The sequence below is a fragment of the Typopeltis vanoorti genome, chromosome 7, assembly GCF_054136105.1.
Source record: "Typopeltis vanoorti isolate ZY-2024b chromosome 7, IOZ_Tvanoo_1.0, whole genome shotgun sequence".
Taxonomy (NCBI): domain Eukaryota; kingdom Metazoa; phylum Arthropoda; class Arachnida; order Uropygi; family Thelyphonidae; genus Typopeltis; species Typopeltis vanoorti.
The window spans coordinates 142035840-142058024 of record NC_143555.1 but is presented as its reverse complement, the minus strand read 5'-3'; the positions used below and the strand labels follow the sequence as shown (position 1 = coordinate 142058024).

At 37.7% G+C, this 22185-nt stretch overlaps 1 protein-coding gene and 1 pseudogene across 3 annotated transcripts; both read right to left on the bottom strand.

The window, feature by feature from the left end:
- Positions 1–1927: 1927 nt before the first annotated feature.
- Positions 1928–17917, bottom strand: LOC150105139 (glutamate receptor ionotropic, kainate 2-like). 3 transcript variants are annotated; one of them, XM_090396174.1, is made up of 4 exons: positions 17563–17917; positions 10161–10390; positions 4305–4564; positions 1928–2273 (listed from the first exon to the last, which is right to left on the bottom strand). In XM_090396174.1, exons 1-4 carry the CDS (start codon positions 17585–17587, stop codon positions 2012–2014), a joined length of 777 nt encoding a protein of 258 aa, XP_090252300.1. In that variant the 5' UTR covers positions 17588–17917; the 3' UTR covers positions 1928–2011. The 3 variants fall into 3 exon arrangements, with proteins under 3 accessions (XP_090252300.1, XP_090252301.1, XP_090252302.1); XM_090396175.1 differs by having other exon boundaries at positions 2076–2273; positions 4301–4564; XM_090396176.1 differs by having other exon boundaries at positions 2076–2273; positions 4312–4564.
- LOC150105140 (U2 spliceosomal RNA) lies at positions 8410–8566 on the bottom strand (annotated as a pseudogene).
- Positions 17918–22185: the final 4268 nt, after the last annotated feature.

Genomic DNA, 22185 nt, shown 5'->3' with positions numbered 1-22185 from the left:
TTACTTGGTTATCGACAATGCTCTTTAGTATGATCGAGTTTTGTTGTGTTTTGCGGTGTTGGGAGGGGAATGGAGAGGTGACATAATGAAATGATGTTGAGACAAAGTAATGATCGGCCATTTTGGCGTTAATTATGGGAGCCCGTATGTTGATATGGTCAATGTATGGTTGTGTTAGTGAATTGGTGAGTATTTCTTCTCTTGTTGCCGAGTTTATGGTATGGTTTATGTTGTACTGCTTAGTGTATCAAGGTAGCAAACAAAAGATTGTATAGTTTTTTTCTCTCTCTTTTTTTTTTTTTTTAAAGAGACAGCTGTAAAACTGCAAGTTTCTTCATGAACAGGCTACCCTGCAGTAGGCATTTCTGTGCCATGTATACCTGAACATAATACAAACTTGTATTATTTTGACTTCTTGGGTGAACTGCGCAAGTATCGCCATCTATTAGCAATGTTTAGAACTATATTTAAAATACTTTTAAATAAAAATTTTATTTTGACACAGATTTTCGAGCTGTCCCTAGATACCTTAGTTGTGTATATGTATATATATATGTGCTATGTGTGTGTGTGCGCGCGCGCCGCGTTTTCCGTAATCTGATCTCATTATTTAGACTACTTGGTTTTAATTATATATTTAAGTGAAATTCAAGCTAATGTTGAATAATAATATGGCCCCACATTATTTACTGCAGTAATATTAATTTCATCCTCTCCAGGTTGCCAAATGTGTCATTTTGTTAATCAGGTCTTCTGCGGTTTAACGAAAGCGAAGAAAACCCAGTAGATGCACGTGCCAATCAGTACATTCTGTTTTGAAAAAAATAATTATAAAATAGACATGATTTTATTTGCAACACAAATATAAAAGTTTAAAAAAAAAAATAATGAAAATTACTTTTTCGAAATGAAAATGTGCCTCATACCCCTTGGGGGAAGGGGATACGTGTAACGCACTTTGGGAAACGCGAACGAAATTTATCTTTTTTATTAGGAAAAAAATAATGCAGTTTTTATAGATTAGAAACACAAGTTTGCAAACACTTTAAGATCTTAAAAATCATTTAAAATTAAAACATGTTGACTCAATAAAATAAGAATGTTGATTTCGAGTTACTACGGTATATTATTAATATTCGCAGTTACAAAAATAGAAATAAATTTAACTGGTGATGTTAATGTCGAAACTTCGTGTATTTATTTTTGTGTCATAGCAGGGAGATTGAAAACAGGAAGTTTTTACTTTTATTTATTTGACAACAAAGGGGTCCAAAAGTTCCGTACTGTGGCATCGTTTCATGGATAATCTCTGCTTCTCCTACTAGGTACTGTTGTAAAAATTGCAGGATTTTATATTCTTACCTTTTGATACACTGCCCTGCCAAAAGTATATGGACACCACTTGTCCAGCAGGCCATACATGATGGATGCAGTCGATAACATATTTGACCACCTTTTGCAGACGTATAATAATAGTATAATATTTGCTGCAACATAACATGTTTCAGCAAATAACAGCTGAAACATGTCATGGAAGGCTGTCTACATGTTGCTGACACTGTTCGGGTGGGGGGGTGGGATACGTTGCCATTCGGCCTTCAAACGCTCCAACTGCCAGCTTTGCGTTGTACGCGCAGAAAGGCACATTCCCCCTATTGGCGATTTTTTTTTTTTTTTTTTTTGCAGAATCCTTCTTTCCATGTTTTAATTAGTCTTCCTACCAAATTTGGTTACATTGCCGTTGTTAGATCGAGCTACATAAATCTCTGAGGAGAAGTTTAATTATGGCCACCCTGTATTTTATTTAGATTTCAAAATCATTTAAATAATTATACTCGACATTGTCATATTTTTGAAATTTTTTAATTATTTAAAATGTTTCTTATTAAAAAATATTTTCTGTTGCCAATACTCATTTCAAACTGTATTTCAGAGTGCAGGATGATTTTATTGTATTATCTACAGATTAATTCTTGCATTTAATAATAATGAAATAAATAACTGATGGCCATCAAGTAGGCAGGATTATTTCTTCATTTTGCATCCATGTCTTTCTTCGAACTTGAAAAATTGAGAAAAATTCAAGACACACAACTGCAGTTGATATTATAAGTCCGGTAAGGAGGATGTAAAAAGAAAAGTGCACGTCGTTTAGGCTTAATGCTTTTAAGTGTTCAGGAGTAGACGCATTCAACATCTTCCGTCTACTTAACACAAAGTTACGATCGTTTCGCCATTTCTTGAAAATTCCGGCTTCGTAAAGGCGTTGTATTCTGTAATTATGAAATAAAAAAGACAAATTAATATATTAAATATATATTTAATATATATAGAATTTAAATTTACGAAATATTAAATAAAAAAGCAATTTTATAATATTAAGTTTAAAAAATCAACAAGAATATACAAACTTTTAAATTAACGAAATTTAAATTAAACCCCAATAAAGACAATACAATTTAAAAACTTAAAATTAAGTGCCTAAAAAAGGATATTAAAGATCCGTTATTATTTTATAGCTAAGGAGCACAACAGTATTTGCTTTTGAAACTGAAAAAATTTTTTTTTCACAAGTAACCAAGAGTTAACCAGAATACGTTCTTTTAGCATAAGACTTGCTTTGATATTTAAAAGTGAAATAACAAAAGCTGCTTCAGATCCTATGTTTACCTTTTGTTGTTGTTTTTGATATTAAGTTTTCACTCTACTGACGTTCATTTCAACTGTTGATTTGAAAGAACAGACGGTTATAGAGGTCGCTGAGAAATAAAAATATACGAAATCGCTGAAAACTAATAAAAGACGAATATAGAGGTCGCTTAAAACTAATAATATTTGAATATAAAGATCGCTGAAAATTAATAAAAGACGAATATAGAGGTCGCTGAAAACTAATAAGAGATTTATATAGAGGTCTCTGATTACTGTTTTAAATAGTGAAATACTAAGATAATTCTCCTACGAAGGTAAAAAGTTTTAACGTAAACTTTTGGCAAATTTCAAAACGTGATAAGTTTCAGAGAAAGACAAATTTATTATGTCTTTTAAACTTTCTCCTGTCACATTAAGCCTTTTAAGCTCCTTTCTTTTATACTTAAAACTAAATAAAATTTAAAATATATTAACGTATGTTATACTTGTAAAATCCATTTTAAAATACAGAATACATTTTAAGTATACTTTTTTTAATAAAAAAAATTAAAACAGAGTGCGAAACAAAAACCTAAAATTCGATATAAATATTAAAACATTAAAACATATAAATAATTATATAAAATAATATATATATATATATATATATATATATATATGAAAAACCTTTAATGACTAATACCGAGAGATAAAAAGATGACAAGATATATTTAAAACGATACTACTAGTTTACTAGTTTCGTTGAATAGATCAACATCCTCAGGTATCACAATCAAAGAAGTATATAAAAAATTACAGAGACTTAAAATTGTAATAACAGAACAAGTATAAAATGACAGTAGCGTGTTTGAAAAACAAATGCGAGTATGAGTTCCAAACAAACTAATACTACGCGCTGTCGCGAGTGAGCCAGTACTGAACAGAAGCAACGTGTGCGTCAGAGAGATTGTAACTCAGGCTGTTGATGATATGAGAGGAATCTAGAGAAATTTCCCTGGATTCGACAATCTTTCTTTCGAGTTCATCGTAGCACGCATGGATGTTAGAAGCTTGAGTCCAGTTTACAATGTGTTGGCAGCCTTCGTCTGAGTTAGCTGAAAAGCTGAGAACGTGGCTAGAGAGAGCGCTAGCTCTAGTCCTGTTATAGGAGATATCTCTACGGTGTTCTTCCAAACGTAGAAGGATGGATTTAGCAGTCTGTCCATAGTATGGCTTTCTGCAATCACACAAAATCTTGTACGCTCCTGGAAACTGAGTAGGAAAATGTTTCTGTTTATGTTTGCTAAGTAATGAACGAAGATTTAGAAGCAAAGTGAAGCAAGTTTTGAAGGTAAATTTCTTGAGAATCACCAAAACTGGCCAAGATTCTTGAGATTTCTTGAGAATCACCAAAATCGGTATTAGTCATTAAAGATTTTTCATAATATTCCAACCGAGTAAAAATGAATTCTAATTCTGAATATATATATATATATATATAATAAAATAGCCTTAAACGGTTTTGTAGAAATGTAATTTATATGAAACAAATTATAAAAATAAACTTAAATTTCAATTATAAAAAATTTTAAAATATAAATAAAAAACGAAAAATATAAATGTAGTTAAGAAGTATTTATTTTATTTTATTTTATTTTTTATTACACACACACATGTTACTTATTGGTTCCCTCAAGATGCTCCCTTTCCGTAAAGCAACAGCAGTCTGCATGTTGTTAATTTTTTCTTTTGCAATCCGAAATCTCTCTGGGTCACTGTCGTATATGATCCCCGTGGCCAGTGGGTCTATAGTAATGAAACAGTAATTTTCCGAGAGGATGCGATCCAGTCCTGCCTTATTCGATGCTACATAATTTTCTTCATTGCTTTCAACGAATCTTCCAATCTTCCTCAATGCTTTGAGCTGAGATAGCTACGAACATAAGAAACAAACATTAACAAAAGAAAGAAATATATTTTGAAGTTTTACTTGTAATGTTTTGGCATTTAATTTGTATTTTTTTAATGTTATTTCTATTGCTATTTACTTGTTTTCATTCATGTTATTTTGTTTATTGATTTTAATTTAGTTGATATTTTCCTCTCATTATTATGCTATTTATTTTTATATAATTAATTAAAAAAATTTTTTTAAACAAGACTTATTCTTGAAAGTTTATTTTTCACTTGGTTAGAGTATAATAAATTTAGTTTAATCCTTTATCGAAGTGTGAGCAAACAAAGTTTGCGCTTGAAAATATCTTCAGGACTGGGGTAAGGTGGTACATCACCGGGAAACTCGTAGCAAAGGTGGACCAAGCTAACATCACTCCTATCTCAGTATCTAAGTAAAGACGACCTCGCTATTGCTTATGCCTGGTATCTCCACTATTGGGCCTGGCTCCCACTGAAGAGACCTCAATAAAGGTCGAAACTAGTCTGGGTAGTGGCCCTTTCCTTAATGCACAACATTAGACATATCCGCAAGGAGATGTGTTTTGCATTATGGGAGATACTGAGATAGGAGTGATGTTAGCTTGGTCCACCTTTGCTACGAGTTGTCCGGTGATGTACTACCTAACCCCAGTCCTGAAGATATTTTCAAGGGCAAACTTTGTTTGCTCACACTTGGATAAAGGATTAAACTAAATTTATTAAAGACTTATTCTGTTCTTTGGATAAATGTGGCTAGGTAGACAATCCGGCGTGAAAAGACAGAAAACTGACTAAGCTATCTGGAGAGGTAGAAAAATTATATGGTAGTGACAATCTTTGTAATAAAATTCGTAAATAGTTATAATTAATCCTAAGTTAAGTAAGATATATTAGGCCAATAATAACGGACCTAGCATATTCTCTTAATGCTTGTATTATCTGATCCATCTGCCTGTTTTGGTTTAAAGATTCAACCCTCAGGGAAGAAAAAAAAAACTGTCACTATAAATATCATATATAAAAAAAACTTGTATGAGGAAACTCACGTTTATTTTTATAATTTTAACATTTTCACTTTAGTTTAAAGATGAAGATGAATCAACTTGACTTACCAGTGCAAAAAGTTGCAATAATTAAAAAAAAAAAAAAAAGCAGTGTTGCTAGAACCACAAATAGAGCAAAGGATCACGCAGAAATTTGAACATGAAAACTTAGTTGAAAGCCTGAATCGTGCCATTTATATATCACTTATTCATGCATTTTTTAAAAGTATAATCAAAAATAAATAATAAATATAGTTAAAAACAATTCTCATGACTGAAACTCCTGTTTCTAAAACTGAGTCCGGGGACTTTTGGGGAGGGGATGTTTCTAGTCCTGGTAAAAGCAAAATAGCCAAGACTCAGAAACCCTATTACATATCTGTAATTTTAAAGGACTATCTATAGAGAATTTAAGATAATTTATTTTAAGTATATTTGAAGTAATTTACTTCGAGAGTTAAATATATTTCATAGCAGTCAACCAAGTGTTTACACACACAGGATGAGAATAGCCCCACTGTAGCCCATGCATGTCGTACGAGGCGACTAAAATGGGTATACCCAGGGAGGGTGATGGATGGCAATGCTGTAGCCAATGAAAGTTTAACTCAGACTCGGCTATTGCTGTTAACCTCCTGTCATGATCAGAGCTTATAGCTCTATATTACCCCATCCATACATTTTCTTCTACAGATAACGGGGAAGATGAAAAGCATTCCTGCTTCATCCATCTAGCAAAAAAAAAAAAAAAAAAAAACACTCAAAGTTTTTTTTTTATTCATGAGGACTGGCTTAAAGGGGCGAAGCAAGAATGCTTTTCATCTCCCCGTTATCTGTAGAGGACAGTGTAGGGATAAGGTGTTATTGAGCTATAAAACTCTGATCATGGCAAGAGGGTAACAGCAATAGCTGAGCCTCAGTTAGAACTTCATTGGCTACAGCATTGCCATCCATTACCCTCCCTAGGTACCAATTTTAGTCGCCTCGTACGACATGCATTAGCTACATAATAATTTGTGAGTTCAACAAAATTCATCATCGGCCTGTAGAGTAAGATAGGCTGAGATTCAGCAGATAGTAGGAGAGGAAATAAAGATAGAGTGCATAGTAGTAGAGTAGGTAAAAGAGGCCTCAACTAACCTGTTTTAGCTGTTTACCCCCCCAGGGGTATTTCTAAAATGGTCGTTGATTTTTCACTTTACAAAAAAAGGAAATATCCTAAAAAGGAAAACATGTAACAAAAACATGAAATACAGAGAAAACAAAACTATAGCTAGGGCTGGAAAACAAATTAGAAAGGTGGACTTAGAGGTGGGGGTCTGCACCACCTCGCTGTAAGCCTTCGTCGCTCAGATTCTCAGGTCCTCCCCCACCTGTGGGAACTAAAGATTAGTGAAGCTATGCACGGAAACCCACGAGATGGTTAGTGTGCCTTTCGTTTGTTATGGGCCGTCAGGATTCTTTTAGCCACCTCACTTCCCTTGGCCATGTCTAATTTGGAGAGCTATGAAAAAAGCCGATGTCGCCTCCTCGTCTATGTCCAGGGCTACCTGTACTTTCTCAGGGGTGATTTTGCTGATGTCTTCAACGAAGAGGTCACCCCATTTTGCACTGACAATGTTAGGACCATATTTCTCTGTGAGGAGGAGTTTAGGTTCTCCTATTATCACCATCGCTTCTTTAAATTTTTCCGCTACCCCGGGGATACCTTTAATTAGATGCTTTAGGGTCTTCCCTGCTTTTGCATGAGGAGTGGTCTCTAATTCGCCTGTTTCTGCTGGTTTTGGTTTTTTCGTCTCCATTTCTTCTGGACTGATTGGTCTTTTGAAAGGGATGTTGTTTGTCTCCATATTTTCTGTTTCATTTACTTTCTCTTCTTCTGCAGTGGTTTCATCAGCTTGTTTTTTGGCTGTTTCTCGCTTTTTCTCTTCCTTAGGTTTGGATGCTGAGGTTTCTGTGGAGGCTGCCTTCTCTTCTACGGCCGTTGTTTCGCCGTACGCCTCTTTTAGAGTTGGAAAGTCTGGGTTTCCTGACTCTTGTTCTAACGTAACTATTGTCGGCCTTATTATACCTCCCATCCTTTCTGCGTGGGTTCTGGATGGTTAGGTGTCCACTTTGTGGTCCAAGGTACCACATTGGAGGCAAGCTGCTTTGCATTTATCTAGTGTATGGTCCGTTTTTAGACAACTTTTACATTTTATTCGAGGGCAGTCTGCCCCAAGATGATTGAAGGCACGACACCTGAAACATTGTTTTTTCACGCCAGGGTAGTTCACCATTACCCTGGCAGATCCTATCAGAATGAAGTTGGGGACTTCGTTTTTCATTTCAAGGGAGATGTTTACTTCCCATGATTTCCACTCTGGGTTGCCAGTGTCGTTGAGGATTTGAATTTCCTTCACCTCTCCCTACTTTGAGAACACACTTCAAATGATGTCTTCATTTTCTGCATATTCTAGAGGGAATCTCGATATTTTGAGCATTTATAGGATGCTCCCTACCATGAAGGGAGAAATCTTTTCCCCTCCACATTCGAAGCCGCCGAGTAGCTTATTTCTGTTGCTATCTTCATGGAAACTACTTGGTATCTTCCACCCCCATAGGGGGTAAACCCAAATATGTTTTCAGCTCCTACATAGTCCATGATCGCGCTTGCTATCGACCTTTCCAGTGTTGAAGCATCCACCTCAAAGCCGAGGGTTCGGACGCGAGGACATCGTTGGAGGATTGCCTGGAGGGGGGGGGGATATGAAGTCCTTGTCCCTATCTCGTGTGTTACTTTTACTCCAGTCTGGGATTTAAAGTGTCTCTACTTGGATAGTTAGATATCTTGTGCCCCTATGGGACCCGTATCTGATATCAACTAGAAAGAACAGATTCTATACTCTCACTTAGCTCGAAAACTTTGTAAGAACAGATACTACACTTTGATCTTAGCCAAAAGGCCGAGAAGCGATGGTGCTTTTTTTAAGTAAAGCCGACTCTAAAAATTAGGACGATCCCTAGACCATTCCATAGTGGCCGAAAGACTGTCCAACTCAGCGTTGGCTCCACCCGGTGATGGGGGACCCCCCACCACCACCGCTCATATTCCAGGGAAAAGCATCCACCTACAAAGCCCCTCAGCAGGCCGTGCCAGAGGACACCCTCCCCAGAGATTCAAAATATATGCACTTCCAGGCAAACCTCCCGAAATCTAAGTACCCCCTCCCGCCTCACAGGGAGCGAAATTCCGGAAGAAACCTGAGAGAGCAAAACTCTGCGTCCATTTAGCCGCCTCTTACGACACGCATGGATTTGCAGTGGAGCTATTCTTATCACGGCAACTACACGGGAAAAAACTTAAATAGAAAACTTTTTGACGTGATATTACTTATATATGAAGAGAAAAATGGTGTATTGTGATATTTTACAAAACTGTTGATTTTGAAGGGTATGTCCAAAATATTTTCCTAAAAAAAATAGAATATTATACTTCAAGAGAAAATATATATAACTTTTATAAGATAATGTTGTTCAAGTATAATAAAATAATCAACATTTGCTTATAATAATTCCACTCTATTAAACAAACTGTAGCGACCTTATAATCAGCTGAATCGGCATAAGGGAAAATAACTTTACACACACACACACACACACACGCACGCGCGCGCACACACACACACACACACACACACACACACACACACACACACACACACACACACACACACACACACACACACACACACACACACACACACACACACAAAACGATTTGTGGTGGTGATGTAAAACTATATATTTAGAAAAATAATGCTAATGCTATAATTTTCCGAGAAAAAAAAAGCTTGGTAGTATTAAGCATTATTCTTGCCTTGTTTAGATATCGATTTGTTTGTGCTGCTTGGTCAAACGCTTGATTCCATCCACACTTTTCCCAGATCTTATAATTATAATATTTATTATTATTATTATTTGAAATCGTATATTGTAATGCCATTCTGCGTCCTAATAATAATAATAACACAATTTATACACTCATGAACCAAAACGTTATGATCACCCATCCTCTTCCCAATCGGACTGCATGGTCAGCCGGAAACAGGACTCTGGTGGCTGTATCCTGATACTGGTATGAAGGTTAATGTCATGCCCATCACTGGGTCCTCATCGCCATTGAGAACACCTGGGGATTGTTTAGTGCGAGGCATTTCCCTACACGATGACAACGAAGCCTGATAGATCCGGACTTCCAGCAAGACAACCCCGTCTCACTATGTAAGTATGACTCGAAGACCACATCCAAGCATTTCTTGTACTCCTAGCCAACTTCTCCTGATTCGAATCCCATCGAACATTTGCAAGATCATTTGGAACGAAGCTGGTCGACGCTCAATGACCTCCGGTTGTTCAGAATGCCTGAGGACATTTTTCCTGGTTTTCGGTAGAGTCAATGCCAAGACAGGTGTAAGCGGTTATCTCGGCCAAAGGAGGACAAACACGCTATGACCTAGGTGATCGTAATGTTTTGGTGCATTTCGTTATATTCGCTTCGGGTCTACTTACTGTTAGATCCGTAGCTGCAACCGAACCTTTGACGGACCCACATCGTAGTTTCTTCTGTTCCAGAGCTCTCTGTAAACCTTCTAGAGTGTCGATTGGCTCTTCGTAGGCGGGAACCATCATCAGAGACGTGACCAAAGTACTGTAACTAGACACAAGTATCACAACGGCAAGAAGCCACACGGCAACAGCCATTCGAATACTAATGTAAGGAAATAAGGCTTTTCTTCCGCCTACGATATAAAAATGACAGAGTACATGACGAAATTATAATAATCCTAAACAGTCTTTATAATACAGATATTTCCTCTACTTTTTACTCATCCCTCTCAACAGTTATATTAATCTTTACTAGTGAAAGAGAACATAAATATACCACTGATTATTTTGGGTAACTTTATTGCCAAAGTAAGCCAATTTACTCCCTCTGTCCAAAAGGAAACCGAACTTTTCGAAAATAAAAGAAACTAGTGGCGCCACCTGTTGTATATTTTTGTTGTCGAAAGCGGCAACCTTCATTAGTGTTGTGTCAACTGTTTATGACATTTGTTTCATTAGAAGCCGAGTTATAGTGCCAAGAGTGACAGTGTGTTTGACGAGCGGTCGGAAAATGAGTTTCAAACAGAGAGTTGCGATTGACTTTTGTGTTAAACTTGGTAAACGTTTTACCGAAACGGATCAAATGCTTCAAAAAGCATACAGTGATGAATGCTTATCCCCGTACTTAAGTTTACGAGTGGTTTAAGCGATTTCAAAGTGGTCGTGAGACGCTTGAGGACGACGAAAAGCGGGCCGTCCAAAAACTGGACAGCGAAGTTTTCATGATTTCATCAAAGAAAACCCGAAATCGTCCGTGAGATTATTTAAAATGAATTGAGGATTCCAAACAACATTTTGACCGATGATTTTGGGCTTTCGTAAATTGAATTCGCGATTTGTTCCCCATAAGTTGACCGACGACCAATAATGTATCGAATTGAACACTGCAAGGACCTCATTAAAACCGCTCACAAACTTCCTTGAAACGATCGTTACTGGTGACGAAACATGGTGGTTTGAGTATAAGCCCGAAGCAAAGCGCCAGAGTTCTGAGCGGAGACCACCAGAAGAGGGGCATCCGAAAAAAAGTCGCTTGGAGAAGTCAAAAGTAAGGACAATGCTGATTTGTTTCTACTATTTCAAGAATTATCCACAAAGGATTCGTTCCGCCTGGCCAAACGGTCAATGGTGAGTCGAGGCAGTGAGTGTGTCAGAATTAGAAGATGTAGCATTGGACGTCTGCTTTTTACAGATAACCTAGTTCTGCTTAACTCTTCCACAGATGACCTCCAGCGGACCCTGGATAGGTTTGTAGCCGTTTGTGCAGACGCCGGAATGAAGATCAGTGTGGCCAAAACTGAAACATTTGTGGTCTCAAGACAACCATCCTGTTTAAATACCTTGGGTGCATATTCACGAATGATGGAAAATGGGACGTAGAGCTATATACTTGAATTGGCTTAGCAAGCTCATTGCGGGAGCTTGGCCGTTCGGTAGTATTGAAGCGGGAATTAAACCAGAAGGCAAAGCTGGCTGTATTCAATACAGTCTATGTCCTCATCCTCACCTATGGTCATGAGAGTTGGGTAAGGACCGAAAGAATGAGGATACGAATCCAAGCAATTCTTGTCCGCATCCAAGCGATTCGTGTCCGGCTGAAATGAATGAGGTTCCTTCGAGGGGTTGCGGGGGGGTGACAAGACTCGACAGGGTCAGAAGCTCTGCAATTCGGGAAACCCTCAATACTCAATAGCTGCTTCTCCAGGTTGAGAGATCACGGTTACGTTGGTACGTGCACCTGGTCAGAATGCCACAAGAGAGGCTCCCTCAGCAGGCCCTCTTTGCCAAGCCAGAGGGTGGGAGGGCCAAGGACTCGCTGGACAGATTATATCCAAAACCTTGGGTGGACACGTTTGGGAATCTCACCAGAACACCTGAGCTTGGTGGCAGAGGATCGTGACCATTGGAAGTTCCTCTTGCAGCTGTTGCCCCCCCCCCCCCACACACAACCCAATTATGAAAGGTTGGCCTTGAAGATGTATGTATATATGTATAATATGAGTAACCACCTTTTATTTATGCACAGCGTAAATTAGATCTATTGAGAAGATAAATCCTGCCGACAATGGTCAGTTTTTAGACATAGAAATGTATATCTAGGGGCGTTACGAAGAGCTTGATAGAGAATGGCAACTATTGAAGACTGTAGAAGCATTTGAAAAAAGTTTTTTTTGGAATAAAGGTTTTGAAATGAAAAATGCTGTAGGAGAACAATTTATTCCCTAACTTAGCAACATTAGTTAGAACTGTATCGTGCCTCCCTCATTCATCAGCAGCAACTGAAAAACTATTTTCAGCAATAAAAATAAGAATAAAATAAGAAATCAACTACAAACTCCCTTGATGAATGGACTCCTTTTGACAAAAGAAAAATTGAAGCAGTCATCAGTTACAGATTTTACTATTTCTGAAGAGTTAATTAATTTAGCAAAATCTGCTAAAAATAATGAATAAATATTTCCAGCGTTTTTCTTGTGAACTGGCACCCCTGTATATGTATATATGTAAATAGCATATTAAATAACTGAAAATATAATGTTACATTATTTTAAATACTAAAAATTATATATTAAATTAATACACATATTAAGTGCTAGAGTTACAACTGGGACTTTTATGATGAATGACAACTGCAGCTCTTGGACTCATAGATGACTACAATGAGATGAGTTTTGACTTTTTCTTTTCATTTTTGTCGTACATGTGTTAATTTAGAGGTTTTACATTGAGTTCATCTATGATAATAAGGTAGGGATATCTTAAAATGCCAAAAACAGAGTGAAACGAAAGCAAATAAAAATGTAGTACTTTTTTTTTCAGATTTAGTACCTTTTTCTTGCATAAGTTCGTACGAAATATTTTTGTTGAGTGGTCACCCTGGTATAGATAGTATAGTGGCAATGACTCTAACTAAGGCTCGGCCATTGCTAATATGAGTACGTTCTCTTAAGGTTTTTGCCTTAAGGGAGCAATTTGAGTCTCCGGGGAAAGTGTTCTCTGGCACGGCCCGCTGAGGGGCTTTGTCGGTGAATGCTTTTCTTCGGAATTTAAGTGGTTATGCTCGGTGGTGGCGTGTGGGTGTAAGGCCATCACTGAGTGGAGCCAACGCTGAGATCGACGGTCTTTCGCCCACAATTGGGTGGCCTAGGGATCGTCTGAATTTTTAGAGACGGCTTTACCATTAAATAAAATAAAGAAATATGGCAATGCTGTAGCCAATGAAGCTCTAACTGAGGCTTGGCCATTGCTAATATGAGTACGCTCTCTTAAGGTTTTTGCATTAAGGGAGCAATTTGAGTCTCCCAGGAAAGTGTTTTCCGGCACGGCCCGGTGAGGGGCTTTGTCGGTGAATGCTTTTCTTCGGAATATGAGCGGTTCTGCTCAGTGGTGGTGTGAGGGTGGAAGGCCATCACTGAGTGGAGCCACCGCTGAGATGGACGGTCTTTCCCCCACGATTGAGTGGCCTAAGGATCGTCTGAATTTTTAGAGACGCCTTTACCTTTAAATAAGTATAGTAGAAGTTTTTTAATGTAGTTCGCGAGTATCTTTAGTCAGTGAGTTGAATTTTGCAATCCTGAAATTGCAAGATTCAATAGAACAGAAGTGATTGAGGTTTTTTTAAACAAAACACACACAGGTAAGTGAACTGTATTTATATTTATATTTACAGAGGGTGATTCGCTGGGCCTAACCGCCATTGCTAACTTACTGTACTAAATACTTCACAATGAGCGAAGAAGAAGATGATGCTTATATTAAATCGCTAAACAACCAAGGGCGTGTGATTAGCATTCTCAAAAAGATACTGAAAAAAAATCGAAAACGAATGGCTCGGTAGTCTTATTTTCTACTCCTTGCCAGGAGAAATCGAAGAGTGTGAAGTCACTCCCCAGTCAGATGAGAAACTTGATTTGGTGATTTCTCCTTCTACAGACTTCGAAGAAGCTCGGGCACGCAAGAAACGTAAAACCTCTGACGCAGAACCTCTCATGGATTTAGGTATGGAAGAAGACACTCCCAGTTTTGATCTCACAGCCTCCCCCAAAGAGAGGGTACGTCCAATTGTCCCCCGGGAAAAGAAAATATGGACACACTTATGGTCCACCATGACAAATCTAGAAATAGAGTACTTCTCGGCTAAAAATACGGATGATGGCATTAAAATCCAGCCTGCTACTGTAACAGACTTTAGAAAACTAACAAAAGAACTGAATTCAAATAATATCCAGTACCATGCATTCTCTCTTGGCTCGGAACGAAATCTGAAGCTGCTCCTAAGGGGTGTTACAGAGAATATAACCTTTGATGAAATAGAGGCCTACCTCCGTCACCAGGACCTACCACCCATCAAGGTCAGCAGGATGACTAGAGCGGACAAAACCCCTATGCCTTTAGTTTTAATAGAGATACATGAAGCCAATAAAAACATCTATGACCACTAATCACCCCAGAGCCTTTGAGAAAGAAGGCTTCAACTGGATAATGCCACAGATTCGGTCATGCTCAGAGACTCTGCAAGGCAGAGTACAAATGCCTGAAATGTGCAAAAAGCCACCCTACTAACACCTGCACAAAGCCAAAAACAACCCCGGCCTTCACACCGCCAATTATATAGGTTGCACCCAAAACCCGAAAAACAGATAGTCGGAAACAGGCAGACTCTTCTCCTCCCTTAGCAGATCTATCCCAGAGACCACAACTCCACAGTCCCCACGGACAAGCAAAAACGCCAGAAATTCATCCTCTGAAACTAAAGGTCTCTAAAAGATCATCTCAACAGAGTCAGACAAGGACATATGCAGACGTACAAAAAAGTCAACCCAGGAAAAGATTCAGCCAGCATCACTATCAAATTTGACAGCTACCATCAACGCCTCTCTAGCAAATATGCTGCTGAACTTTAACAGATCCAACCCCTCACCATACTCCACTAAAAGATTCCTAAAGGATACACAAACTATCATCACAGCACTCACTAATGAACAGGAATAAATTAAAACCAGACTCACTAGAGATCATGGTGTGGAACGTGAATGGCCTGAGGAGTAAGATCTTTGAACTCCTCAGGCCATTCGCGTTCCACACCATGATCTCTAGTGAGTCAGGCAGATGTACTTTTACTAAACGAAACGCACCTAAGATCTTCAGACAACCCCAAAATTAGGCCATTTTCCCTGCCATTTTCATTAAGAATTGCATCACTCATCATTCTATAAACATCCTCCTACAGAGAATCTCAATGCCGGTAACCTCGAGGTCACTGGCATTGAGATTGTCACGAGCTCGGCTGCAAACTAAAAATCTTCACAGCATATAATCCTCCACAAAAAATATTACTGTCCTCAGATTTGAACGCCATATTGGATACCATCATGGCCGGCGACTTAAACGCCAAGCATCCAGTCTGGAATAGCCGTTCTACCAACAAAAATGGACACATATTAGCAAACTATACAGGATTCAACAACGTGGTTGTGGTAGGTCCCGCCGAGCCCACCCATCGCAACACATATGGTCGGGCTGATGTCTTGGACATTGCCATGCTACAGAATATCAGAGTCCAATACAGTATAATGTCACTTAATGATCTGTCATCTGACCACAATCCAATACTGTTAAAGATGGGAAAATAAGAAAAACTGTCTCCCACTCATTCATTCCTTGAGAAAGGTTGTTCAAGGTATTCAAGAAATATATTGGTCCCGTATCCATCATAAAATTCAGAGAGGAAATTGAAACAGCTGTAAAAAATCTAACTGAACAAATTAATGCAGCAGTTACTACCTCCGCAACTACCACAGATCCAACCACTTGCCAGAAGATATTATGAACCTGATCAGGGGAAAAACAAATCAAGAAAAAGACACCACAACACCAATGGATCTTAAACAGACTCAACTGCGCAGTGAGAGATGACCTCACAGCCCACAGAAGTCAACTTTGGGAAGAAAAACTGACCTCAATCTCTCATGATAACCACTCCATATGGAATCTTATCAGAAAGATTAAAAACAGAAATAAACCACTTCCCCCTCTCCAAACAGATCTAGGCCTCATCAACACCGATGCAGATAAAGCTGAAGCAATAGCAAAATATTTAGAAAAGCAATGCAAACCCTCATATGATCATCTCGATTTCAATCACACATATAAGATCCATCGACACGTCAGATGTTCACTCAAATCTTCTGTCACATCCTCCAGTCAAACTGCACCTACATCACCTGCTGAAATCTATGATATAATCAAGAAGTTAAACAACAAAAAGGCTCCCGGTCCTGACGGCATCCCCAACAAGGTGATAAAGCTACTACCTCGCAGAGTTATTGTGCATCTGACAAATATAATAAACTCCATCCTTCACTACAAATATTTCCCTTCCTACTGGAAGCTGGCGGACATAATGCCAATCCATAAGTATGGAAAAGACCCACGATCGTCTCAAAGTTACAGACCAATCAGCCTCATCTCAAACCTGGGCGAAATCGCTGAGAAGGTAATTCTTATCAGACTCCAAGAATCAGTACACAAGCTAAATATTCTTCCAGAGGAGCAGTTTGTGTTCCGTCAATTTCACAGTACCACGCAACAAATATACAGATCAGTGGAATATATCACCACGGGTTTTAGGCGTCAATGCACTGGGGCTGTTTTCCTTGACATAGCCAGTGCATTCGATAAGGTTTGGCATTATGGTTTGCTATACAAACTAATATCAACTGGAATACCAATGGGAATGATTCATCTAATCAAATCATATCTCTAAGATAGGAGCATGCAAGTTAGGGTGTGCGGTACGGTTTCGACACAAAAACGCATCTTGGTTGGAGTCCCACAAGGATCCTTACTGGCACCGATAGTGTTTTCCATATACATGTATGATATCCCGCACAACCCCTTGTCATCAATCAAAGCCCTATGCGTGAATGATACAGCGATATTAGCCAGATCTTTAAAGCCGCACCTAGCCATCAAGAAACTGCAGGAAAACCTACTGCTAATCGAACAATATTTCGCCAAATGGCGACTCCAAGTTAATCCTCAAAAGAGCGTAGCCGTGCTATTCTCCAGAAGATTAATGCTTCCTAAAGGAGACATCCTCCTATTTAACACAAAAATTCCATGGCTAACTGAGATCAAATATCTTGGCGTACTATTAGACAGAAATAGTACGCCAAGAAATATCAAGACCCTGTGTAAAAAACATTAAAACCCATAGCCCAGCTCTATCCACTAATTAACATAGTTAGCTGAGCACCAGAATCAAACTACTCATATATAAATTGATGGTTCGTCCAATACTCACCTACGCTTCTCCGGCCTGGAGCCATACCGCTAATACTAATATTCTGAAGTTACAACGTGTTCAAAACAAATGTCTCAGAATGATCCTGAACGCCCCATGGTTCGTACGAACTGTGCAACTTCATCGGGACACAAATGTCCCCTATATTTACACTTACATGCAGACTATAGCAACCAAAATCTTCTCAAAAGCATCTGTGCACCCTAACAAACTGATCCAACTGGCTGCAGATTATGACGCAATGGATTATTTCAAACATAAAAGACCAAAAGCCATCCTAAACTACAACACTTAGGACTAATCTCCAAGCCCACTCAGGGCGAGCAATAAACGCATAAAGTTTTCTCCACTCACAGTTTGCTTTACCCCCTTAGGTCAGTAATGTTGTTGTTGATTTCAGGAATATATTGTGTAAACACTGGTTTATGGTCATCATGTTTATTAAAACCGATTCTATATTAGCGTAAAGAATACACACGTGTGTTAGATCGTACAAGTGATTTGCTTACGTAGAGAACCTTCTATTTTTTTTTTTTTTTTGGCATTAAGATGAACAACTCAATACTACTATCATTACTTGATAACATTTTTTCTTCGTTGTTTTTTATATCGCAGTCTACGTTACGATATTAAATTGAACTGTTATAGATCTGAATGCTGTCGCACGCTTCTCTCTTCATTATTTTCGGAGATTATTTTTGTTGCATTGTCAATATACTTCGTCTACGTTTGGGCGTGGTTTCTGCAGTCCACACACACACACACACACACACATTGTTTACCTTTCATGAGGAATAGTCCAAGCAAGAACCAGTAGAAATCCATTGTGCGATGTATGTGATGTCCATTCATTTGGGCTTCCTGTCGTCTGATCACTTGCAGAACTTTCCCACTAAGCAAATAAGTGATAGCAGTTACCGCCCAGACCTAAAAATGCCAAATTTAAAATCTTATGTAGTCATAAATGAAAAGTATTTTGAAAAAGTATTAAGCGAGGGACTATTCTAAAATATTTCATTCAAAACCTCAATTTCGTAGTTTAAATATTTGTATTTAAATAATTTTTTATTGATCTCAAAATATTTACATGTGTACAATAATCGTCTTCAGTGACATTCCAATAGGTTATTTTGCAAGGTACTGCAACTAAGTGCTGCAAATTATGGTTAATTTTGCACATTAGATATCTATAAAAAATTTCAATAAATTTAAAAAAAAATTCAATACTTTTTATTATTAAACTTATAATGATATGTTATGCGTTTACAAAGAATGTTGTCTGTTTTTTTATAACAATGAAGTTCATACAAATTTTCCGGTTGAATAAGATAAAAATTTTACTGTATTTATACAATACCAGTAATAATAATAATAATAATAATAATAATAATAATAATAATAATAATAATAGTAAAGATTACCAAAACAAACCTTAAAGTACAAGCCATTAGGAAAAAGAAAACCAGGACGTCTTCTTAAACGATTCCACGATGACTTCTAAGGCCGAAACAGGCCATGCTTGATACGCATGATGATGATGATGATGATGATGATGATAATAATAAATTAATGACTTTGCATGATACATTACATCCACGAAGTGATGTTGACCGGTTGTTACCTACCAAGGAGAATCAGTGGATGGGGTTTGCTGCAAGTGAGACAGACTGTGGAAGAAGAAGAAATTAGTTTAAAAAGTTATATCGACAATAGCTCTAAGCAGATGCTTCACACAATTACACAAGAAGGCCTTCTAACAGGAAACAAATCCGATTACAAAAAGGTAGAGCAAAATATCCGATATGTGCGCTACAAAAATAAACCCTTGAATGACCAATTTCTTCGAGACGCTGAGGACAAAATTGGCGTGAACAAGACGTAGCAATGGCTACAATATGGATATATTAATAAAGAAACAGAAGGATTTATTCTAGCAGCTCAAGGAGAGCCATTACACACTAATGCAATGAAAGCAAACATTTTGAACATCAATAATAACAGCAAATGCAGATTATGCGATCAGAAAGATGAGACTGTAGAACATCTAATTAGTGCTTGCAGCAAAATAGCTCAAACTGACTATAAATACCGCCATGATCAAGTGGCCAAAATAATTCATTGGGATGTATGCAAAAAATATGGTTTTCCTACTTCTGATAACTGGTGGCAGCATAAAATAGAGACAGTATTGGAAAACGAAACAGCAAAACTTCTCTGGCACTTTACAATACAAACTGATCGGCATTTGGAACATAACAGACCTGACATCACAATTATTGAATATCGACAGGTTTGGGTTATCGATATCGCAGCACTCAGTGATAACAACACTAATAACAAAGAACTGTAAAAAATTACTAAATATCGAGATCTGGTAATCGAAGTTGGCAGGCTGTGGCTTAAACACACCAAAATCAAAATCCCAATAGTTAGCGGTGCACTTGGTGCAACCTCAAAGAAGCTATCCAACTCTTTACAGCAATTAAACATCAACGAAAAAAACAGCATGACTTGGAACAGTCCATATTTTACGACGCTACCTGACGGACTATTCTTAGATTCTTGGGTGGAATCTGAATTGTTCTGTATCAGCAGTCAAATTGTCGTTTAAATGATATCTTGTTTTGACTGTTTCAATGTGTATGAATTATGTGAATAAAGTAATAATAAAAGTTAAAATATCAATAATAATGCATCAATGCCTTTTCCCCTCATCAAAAGGAATAGTCAGCACTTTTCGGAAACCGGTATGTAACCATCCTCAATCAATCACCATCCCAGGGGTTGACTGCATTTCCACAGCGTGCTAGATGGGAGGCGATATCTCTAACCATAATTAGTATTTATTTCTATGTATCAGTTTACTGTACGTAGATTTCGTGTTGCGGGTTAAAAATGGTACTGTGCATTACAATACTTAAGCTGTGTATTATAACAATTTAGAAAATTGGCAAAAAAGAAACAATATCTGAGGGTGGAAAAACGATCACCTTGATTGAAAACAGTTCAATACGATTAAAAGTATTATTTAAGAGAAGATCTTCCTAAATAAATATAATAATTGCAACCGTGTTCAATGCCACTTACCCACAGGCCAAATGGACGAGCAAACACGGTGTCATTGGATATCTGAGCAGGTTTTTTGGTTACAAAAACTATATCCATAATACTGTATGGAACAGTAAAATCCACAACTTCCTTTCTCTGTGATGATATGGCGATCTTGGGAGTGAAATGAATCTTCTGAAATACAAATGTCAATAACTGGCATTTCTTGATTTCCAGATTCTTACAAAGGAATTGTTGTCAGAAGGGAAACATGAAATTACGTAGAGCATTGTCTCTACTTAACTGAAAAATACCTTTTTTAGAAGTAATCCAACGACTCCTACCCAGCTACCATTTTTTAATTTCCGTCCATGAGTTGGTTTCTCTGGAATAAATTGTGGTCTAGAAAGAATAGAAAAGTCACTCTATATATTAAAATATAATACAATATAGATCGAAATAGTACAAGGTACAATTTTGTAAAACTGCAATGAGGTAGAAAGCATTGCATTATCTAGAATTATTGCACATTCACTTGAATCCATCCCCTCCAGAACTTTTTTTTTAAATAGCAAATGTACATTCACCGGTTCTATTGGAAAAGGCAGATGACATGATTCTCTGCTCCATAATCACAATTTTTCAACAGTCTATAGTCTAGTCACGATGTTCTTTGCACCAGTGTAGTCTGCACGGTTATACTTATTGCGATATGGATTTTAAATAAAAACGAATGAAGTTTACTGTAATGCATTGATTTAATGACAAGTCTTTATTTTATTATCTCTTCATTATTATACCTCAATCATTTATCCACAAACCCTTTAAATGGTGTATCCAGCAGATATAATACAGGGTGAGATAAAATAACTTTCCCTCTTTGGAGGCATCTGTAGCTAAAACCAATAAACGGAATGAGACCAAATTTTCTATTGAGACTTTTGAAGGCATGGGGAGATGATTTCCGCGAAAAATAAGATTTAGTACCAAAAGTCGCCGACAGGGGAAATTTTAGCGCTGGCAGAGCTGAAGACAAGCGAATAATTACATTATAGGCAGATAAAATGGAATAATGACATTTCGACGGTGTAAGCAACAGCCGCGTCACTCATTCCAGCTGGATATGTGGCCCCTTACAATGATAATAATAATAATAATAATAATTAAACTAAAACAACAACTTGCGAGAGACACAGAAATTAATGTAGTGATTGAACTCACACGAAATAATGTTCTGTTCATCAGAATCAAGGTCCCCTGGACCACATACACGATTTCCAATGTGCTGACCTTTCTTGTGTACAACAAATTGCATCCGGTGTGCGACATGCTCTACAGCTGAGTGTAAGGAGTCGGATTGGATGTTCAAAACAGCCCGTTTTATGTTCTCTTTCAAGACATGCAAGTTGGGAATTCCACCAACATACACAACGTATATACAACTTAGCAAGTAAAGCATGCTGAGGCAAGGTAGGACGCATATTGAGCACAATTCGTCAGTCATTCGAATAACTGCCTGAACGTTCTCAGTCCCTGATAATAAGCCGAAAGGCTATTTTACCGGCGAATTTGTTA

Coding starts and splice junctions, on each gene's coding strand:
- LOC150105139 (XM_090396174.1), bottom strand. CDS start 17,587: ATGGCTCCAGGCCGGAGAAGCGTAG. Junction 10,391..17,562: donor TCCAGGCCGGAGAAGCGTAG/GTGAGTATTGGA, acceptor TTTATATCGTAG/GCGGAAGAAAAGCCTTATTT. Junction 4,565..10,160: donor TTGCAGCTACGGATCTAACA/GTAAGTAGACCC, acceptor TTATGTTCGTAG/CTATCTCAGCTCAAAGCATT.